The sequence below is a fragment of the Sprattus sprattus genome (assembly GCF_963457725.1).
Source record: "Sprattus sprattus genome assembly, chromosome: 7".
In the NCBI taxonomy this organism is placed as follows: Eukaryota; Metazoa; Chordata; class Actinopteri; order Clupeiformes; family Clupeidae; genus Sprattus; species Sprattus sprattus.
The window spans coordinates 10,423,497-10,431,679 of NC_137926.1; the positions used below are offsets into that span (position 1 = coordinate 10,423,497).

The 8,183-nt window shown below is 44.6% G+C and overlaps 1 protein-coding gene across 1 annotated transcript in view; it reads right to left on the reverse strand.

The window, feature by feature from the left end:
* Positions 1-292: 292 nt before the first annotated feature.
* The window catches only part of tango6 (transport and golgi organization 6 homolog), a 27,001-nt gene continuing 19,110 nt past the window's right edge, over positions 293-8,183 (reverse strand). The window contains exons 17-18 of the mRNA XM_080842099.1: positions 6,568-6,681; positions 293-610 (exon numbers count right to left, since the gene is read on the reverse strand). Coding sequence (XP_080698225.1) covers positions 434-610; positions 6,568-6,681 — 291 coding nt within the window. The 3' untranslated portion in view covers positions 293-433. The remainder of the gene's footprint in view (positions 611-6,567; positions 6,682-8,183) is intronic.

Here is an 8,183-nt window from a genome sequence, read left to right on the forward strand (position 1 = left end):
TGCGGCTGGGCTGGCTATTTACCTTACCTTTAGCCAAACTGTTACACATGGATCTGCTTTTTATGTCTGTCGTTGCACAGTGCACATTGAAGATGTACAGAATGTTTTAGTTGAACTAAAACAATCTCAACATTTCAGCCGGTTGAGAGTGTTCACATTAAGATCTTAGTTAATCAATTAGCTTCAGTAAACCACTGCTTTGAAGTAATTCATCTGTTTGTATCACAGTGGTATCCACAAGTCTCTTAAAAAGCCATTGGAACTGTTGAAGGTGGTGGCTGTTGCAGTGATGGTTCCGACATGATGGCAGCAACACGTTATTCCGAAACTCTGGTGAGTTTATGTTTATAGCAGGACCACGATCTTCTGAACCTCTTGTGAGTTTATGTTTATGGCAGAACCACGATCTTCTGAACCTCTTGTGAGTTTATGTTTATGGCAGGACCGTGATCTTCTTCTCCAGCTTCTGCTCTGGGAAGATGAACTTCCGCATGATGTCATCCAGCTCCTCCAGCGCCAGTTGAGCATGCAGCACCGCCACCTCGTCCCGGTCTGAACGCACGACCCACTTCAGAGCCCGGTACAGGTCCAGCAAGACATCGGACAGAACCTGCACAGAAAGGGGAGGTCAAAACAATGGTGGCATATAAAATGATGACACAGATTATGTCTGCGAGTGCAGTCTAAAGAACAACTGTGTAAATGTGTCTGTCTGTGCGTGTGTCTGTGTCTGTGTCTGTGTCTGTGTGTGTGTGTGTGTGTGTGTGTGTGTGTGTGTGTGTGTGAGTGTTTGTGTGTGGCGAGTGTGTGTCTGTGTGTTCGAAAGGTATGGGTCAATGTGACAGCATGTGTTTATGTCTTCATTTATCTTTTATTGTGAGATAAAAGAGAGAAAAATACATGGGAGCGGATTGCAAGGAGGATGAATGTTAATACAATCTACACAATATTATTAACTAAGTCTTAAGGGAGGGATTACCTCTCAGTAGGACAACTACCCAAAGACACAAAGCTAAAGCAACATTGGAGTGACTCGAAAATAGTTAAGTTCTAAATCCTAGAATGGCTCAGTCAAAGCCCTGAGAATCTGTGGCACTACAGCCCAATACCTCCATTCCATCAACCTAGATGTTCAACATAAATTCTACCAAAAAGAAAAAGAAAGGGGAAAAACCCCACTAGAACAATGTGCATAGCAGAAGACTTGCTGTTATCGTTGTAACTATTATAGCAAGTGTTTTACTCATTTATAATTTCAGTAGACAAATAACTTATTTAGACTTTACAAATATTCTACAGCATATTTTTTTTGCGATGACAATAGTAATGATTTGGAACACATGTATCTCTTTTGTAAACCAGAAAATGGCACTGACTTTTTTTTTGGGGGGGGGGGGGGGGGGGGGTACACTGTGAAGCGACTAGCGACTGTATACACAGAAAGGTAGAGAACAGGAGGAAGAGAGAACGTGTGAATGGCTGTGTATGTGTGTGTGTGTGCGTGTGTGTGTGTGTGTGTGTGTGTGTGTGTGTGTGTGTGTGTGTGTGTGTGTGCACGCAAAACACAGCGAAGACAAGAATGACAAAAAGGCTATTGATGGTGCTGAGCCCAGGGCTACGACCCCCGTTGGAGTCTAAAATTAGAGGCTCCCAGACAGGCAGTGGAGGGGTCATCCACACACACAGCTGGAGCAGCTGGACGTGAACTCCTCTGTGACTTGAGACCGCAGCACTCGTCTGCTTCTCCTACTGACAGCAGAATTTTGAGTGCGCTCAGATCCTTCCTGTCCATGGTCGCCAACACATGTGTGTGTGTGTGTGTGTGTGTGTGTGTGTGAGAGAGTGTGTGTGTGATGTGTCTTCACCCCCAAACCAGCTGCATGACTGCCACCACTCACACAAATGACAGGGGAGCCTTCCCTCTTTGACACCTGAGAATGTCTTTCTCTTTCTACACATGATTTTATGTCCATTATATATAGCATTCAACCCATCCATCCATCCATCCGCCCATATATCTTTCCCACTCAGCCAACTGTCACAGCTAATACATTGCCATGGTAACTACAAAACCATGCCATGAAACCAGCATTCATTCATTACAAAATTTGGCTGATCACCAATAAATTCCTTAGTCTGAGCTGGTTAAGCAACAGCCCACCCAAATGCATCCCCACACTCTCCCTTTGCTTAAAGCCTTTTACTGCAAATGGCAGAAAGGCACTACAATGGGGGTCCTTAGCTTGTAAATCAAAGAGTGCCAAGGTTCATGGGTCATTTGTCCAGCTTGGTCACTCCGCTTTCTCCTGGCAGGTCACAAGATCAATTTTGTAGTTTTATGTTTGCGTTATTATGTGACAGATAGCCAGTCTCATGGTGCCTTAGCAACTCACATCATCCAGGACCTAGAATGGGTGCTGTTCCACCCTGCTAAAGGACTAGTAACAACATCAACAGCAGTAGGAGTATAATTACACTTGTCTCAGGAGGAGTGTGGGGCACCCACAAATGTAATAACTTCCCATAAACCGCAAACGCGATACATTTACTTTTTAAATGTAATAATTACACAAACTTAACAACTCCTTGGAAACATCATGATTATTACATTTGTGGGAAATTAGTTATTCCGTTTGTGGTAGGCAACAGTTATCACATGTGTGGGATTATTAGGTTTAAGAAGTGCAGATTTGAGTTATGTTTGCGGTTAAATACTTTGTGTTTGAGTCTGTCCCTTCTCCTGGATGGATGAATGGCCTGTCACCTAATAACAGGGACCTGATGGACCCCTGAGATAATTAGGGGCCATTAGAGCCAATTAGCCTGAAACACCAGTCAGCCTCCAAACTAACCATAGCCCTGAAAACCAGCTCCGTTAACACCGAAACCACATCACCAACGAGCTCCTTTTAGGCACTGGCTATGTTTCCCCCGTGTCAAACCAGTCCAAATAATTTCCCCACATGAAACACACTTTCTGCACACACACTCTCAAAACCAGACCACAGCACCAGATCACTCCGTATCCCAAGAAGGCACTTAAAAATAGACCATGAATCACTGCACCAAGCATTTCTATTGTCTAGGAGCCAGAGTCAACAGCCGTTGCACTACCTCATCAAAGAATAACATTTGCATTCGCGAAACCAGAGGGACGCGCCTTATTAAAACACACTTCATTAGACTGTGTCAGCGATGGTGAGCGCTAATGTATTAATTTATGCTCTAAAAGAGCACCTCAGGCCAATCTCTATCCCCTCTGCTCCGCTCAAGATGAGCAGGCACTTCCTGCTGTGGTGTTATCTCCACAGGACGCTGCGAGTGAGAGGCAGACGTCTCAGCCGAGCTGGGAAGAGAAAGAGTTCTGTGCCACGGTCGATTTACTCCATGTTGAATGAACACCACACCACACCAGAAACAACACACACACACACACACACACACACACACACACACACACACACACACACACACACACACACACACACACACACACAATCAAGACACACAGAGCCTCTTCACATTACCCGCACATCACATTATCCTAGCACTCATACACACAAACACACACACTCATACACTCATACACTCACACACTCACACACACACACACACACACACACACACACACACACACACACACACACACACACACACACACACACACACACACGAAGGGAAGAGACCTCTCAGCCCCAGTCAGTTATGAGCTCTGATAGCACATCGACTCACTGAGAGAACCATCATTAATTAATACCCACTTTGCCATCCAACACTACGCCCGTTCCCACAGACTCGGGCAAAGAGTGACAAGGACATGCATTAAAAAGAGGTGTGATTTTTAAACATCACAGCTTAGTGTCATAGTGCATTACACAGGCATTTGTGGATGGAGTTTTAAGCTGTGTAACTTCTGACAGTGCTTATGACCCACACACACACACACACAGGCGAAAACACACACACACACACACACACACACACAGGCGAACACACACTACTTGTAAGTGATGAAGAAGCCTCAACACTATGAACACTATGAGTGTTTAATCCTTAGACAGCAGGGGATTGTGTACACAGACATGCCTCTAACCTACGCTGTTACCACAGAAACAAAACTAGCAGATCCTGAATGTGGGGCGACGACCTGAATTCCACCCAGTCAGAGCAGAAGGCAGACAATATGGAAGACAAAGAGGTTGAAAATCATCTGCCGTCTTCCCTTCCCACAGAAACACCCACACAACTAAAAGCTTGCTGCTCACCTGCAGCCTGAATGTATATATGTATGTATGCATGTTTGTCTCATGTATATATGTGTGTATGAATGTATGCATGTATGTTTGTCTCATGTTTGTATGCATATATGTATGTCTCATGCATGTTAAATTATGAGACGTATCCTGTGATTCAACTGTAATGAAGAAAACGTATTCTACTTGTGTAACTGTGTACTTGTAGCGTACTTGTGTAGTGTACTTGTGTAGTGTACTTGTGTAGTGTACTTGAATCAATCAATTGCACCTGCGAGTTTGATAGAATGAGCCCTGTCTGCTCATATACAAAAGCTAACATTAACGTGGAGTTAACTTGTGGCCAACACCATTGTATTTACAAGCACTGACAACATACACTCATGATGAGAAGGTACACCTGGCGATTCTCTCGCCGTTTACCTCTCATCTTTGAATAATGTAACTCATAAACACATAGTTTTAAAGCGCTGTTACCGTCATTGAAAGATGTGTCAATAAACGAACTTCTGCATCATGTGATCTGTCTTTTTCGCCACTGGTATTGAATTGCCAACCTTTGTATTTTGTGTAACACATGTATTCACATCATCAAGCCTTTCGCCCACTACACTTTCATGCTCCGGTAAGTTTTTTTCCTTTGTGCTGCTGCAATTAATACGCTTACTTCACTCAAAATAAATCCTACAGTTCTGGCGTCGATTTGCTTTGCAACACGCACAAACCTTAGGGAACCTTAAGGAACCGTATATCAAAACTTGTCTAAAACAAGTCCCTTGTGTAAATTATGTGCTTATGGTTCTTCGTCTAAAACGACCCTAAATTAGGCTTAAGAGCCATAGGGCTAAGCTGAGCAATTAGCCTCCTGTCCTTTCCTCCCAGATTCCTATTGATTATATCTGCTAGCCACAGCACGGCGAAGGCATTTCATTTGGAGCTTTGTAATGTGATATTTGGGACCTAATTTCACTTTATCCTCATACTACCGGCAGGGTTTACTAGGACAAGCTGCTTTGATCTAGTGTTTAGGTCTAGGTCACGAGCGAACCGCACTTACCTTAAATATCTTACTTCCTGTACAAGCAAAGGTATAGTATGTCTTTACCTACTGATGAATATGTAGCATAAACCAACAGCACTGATACACAGTCTGCATGTTAAACTCAAACACAGTCACACACTGGCACAGAGAGAGAGAGAGAGAGAGAGAGAGAGAGAGAGAGAGAGAGAGAGAGAGAGAGAGAGAGAGAGAGAGAGAGAGAGAGAGTGTGTGTGTGTGTGTGTTCAGACCTTGCTGTCTTTACTGAGAGAGAGAGAGAGAGTGTGTGTTCAGACATTGCTGTCTTTACTGGGAGAGAGAGAGAGAGAGAGAGAGAGAGAGAGAGCGTTAAACAGGAAAAAGGAAAGCATTTATCCCATCCTGTCCCACTGCCTCTATGGCCTATATTTTACCTGTTGAAGACTGGGCAAAGACCCGGGCCAAGGTTATTATAGGTAATTCAAAGCTGTGTGAGCAATACCGCCTTCCAACACACCGCCGACCAAAAGCACCAGCCACCCCAGGTGACCCCCATTCTTGGCGGAGACACAGACTCTATTGTGCCTTTAAGGCCAACATCTGACTGTAATGTCTTCAGAGTTCAAACACGTTTCGTCTTCTTTGCTCAATGACTATGACAACAGCTCTAAGACATATAAGCTTTGGTTTAAAAAACAACCACTAGAGCAAAATCCTATTCAAACATTTACATAGACAAATCCTGCCCCCCTTTTTTTGATGGAAGAAATCTGTGGGTCTGATGGGAGATGGAAACCGTGTATTTCAACATAACAATGTCTTGTTAGGGACCCTACAGCTGTCATTTGATTGCATTCCCTCCCGACAACTCTGAGAAGGAACTTTATAATACTAAATTCCAAATTTCAAATTCACAAAAACTGACTTCCAAGTTCTTAAATAGGGTTCAGAGATGTTTGCGTAGGATGTCACAGAACAAGAGATAGAGGATGATCATTTGCATATGCACTTGTGGTCTTGCAGTATGTTAAAACACATGTGTGTGTTTGTGACAGTCCACTGTGTGTTGTGTCTGTTCCTACGTTTTTGTCCGTCATGTGCATGTGTATGTTCATTAGTAAGTGTGTGTGTGTGTGTGCATGTGTGTGTGTATATGGACATTTATTTGTTTAACTGTGTGTAGGTTTGTATCTAACATGTGCATGTTCATCAGTGTGTGGGTGTGTTTGTGAGTGTTTGTGTGTGTGTTAGTTGGTGTGTGTGTGTGTGTGTGTGTGTGTGTGTGTGTATACACACCTGTGTGGCTGTGTGGCTCAGCCCCCTTAGAAGCAGTGTGATGACATGCACCGCTGCTCTCCGTACTTCAGCCTCCTTCTCAGTCTTTATCAGAGCTGTCAGGCACACACTCAGCTGTGAACGTGGGAATCACACACACACACACACACACACACACACACACACACACACACACACACACACACACACACACAGATTATTAACACATATTCAAGGAATAAATGCAGGCACATACTCAACAACTCAACGTGGCCACAACATACACACACACACACACGAGAAATGTGCATACACAGCATTAACACAATTTTCAAGGAATTCCCATAAACTGACACACACACACACACACACACACACACACACACACACACACACACACACACACACACACACACACACACACACACACACACACACACAAACATACACATCTCAGATGAGTTAAGGTCAGAAATGAAGGGCATTTCTGTGGTCTCATGGCGAGGTCCGCAGTGCTGTGTTCTGCACTAGCGCATTGGGTCGATCTACTCGATTGATGAATGGACGCCACAGCACACAAACACACACTCACCCAATCAAGACACACAGCCTCTCTTTAATATACATACACACCCATTTCCATCCAGCACACAACACACACACATGCAATTTTTATTCCCACATCTATCAACCACATACGCCTACATGCATAGTCACAAATTACACTAATCCAGCACTGAGGCGCAGTGAAGGTCATTAAATCTGGTCTAAGTGTGAGTATATTTTCAGAGGGGCTTCCATAAAGCTGTCAGATGACTATTTGTGTGTGTGTGTATGTGTATGTGTATGTGTGTGTGTGTGTGTGAGTGTGTGAGTGTGTGTGTTTATGTGTGTGTGTGTGTGCAGAGGCAGCCTGTTGCTCTCTCATGAATAAGCAGGTCTGTTACTCAACCTGACAGAGCTGCTTATTCATGAGAGCCAGGTCTGCTACACACATCCTCACACACCACCGACAGCTTTATATAAACCCCACTTGAGACACACAATCAAACACATACAAATGATGTAAGCTGTACTGACACCCTGGCACACACACACTTACACGCTGTAAATACACATTAGCAATGACCCGTTAGCATGTAGCTACGCAAACCTGCAGACATACATGGACCATGCAATCGATGTATGTTTGCATGTATGCGTCACTACAACCCCCCGCCCCCCTCACACACACACACACACACACACACACACACACACATGTATTTCTGCCATTTCAGTGCCTAGTTGAGTGACGACTACATGATGCTCACGAGCCCCCTCCCTCCTGTTCCCTGCACCAGTAAAACCCCTGATCTCAGCACAGGGGGAGGGGCTGCCCTGAGCAGGAGAGCGGAGGTCTTTAGCAGGGGAGAGGGGCTCACACGCTGTGGGAGGAGAGGGCGACCTGACCTGAGAGCTCCAGCCACAGCAGTCACCCTTGACCTTTGACCTCTAACCTCCGACCTTGGGCAGAGCACACATCTGCACTTCGGAAAACTACTGGCTGAACTCCACCTTGACCCTGACCTGACCCCTAGGCTGAGTGAACTCGGCCAGGTCCAGCATGTGAAGAGACACACCTGGGGTGAATTTCA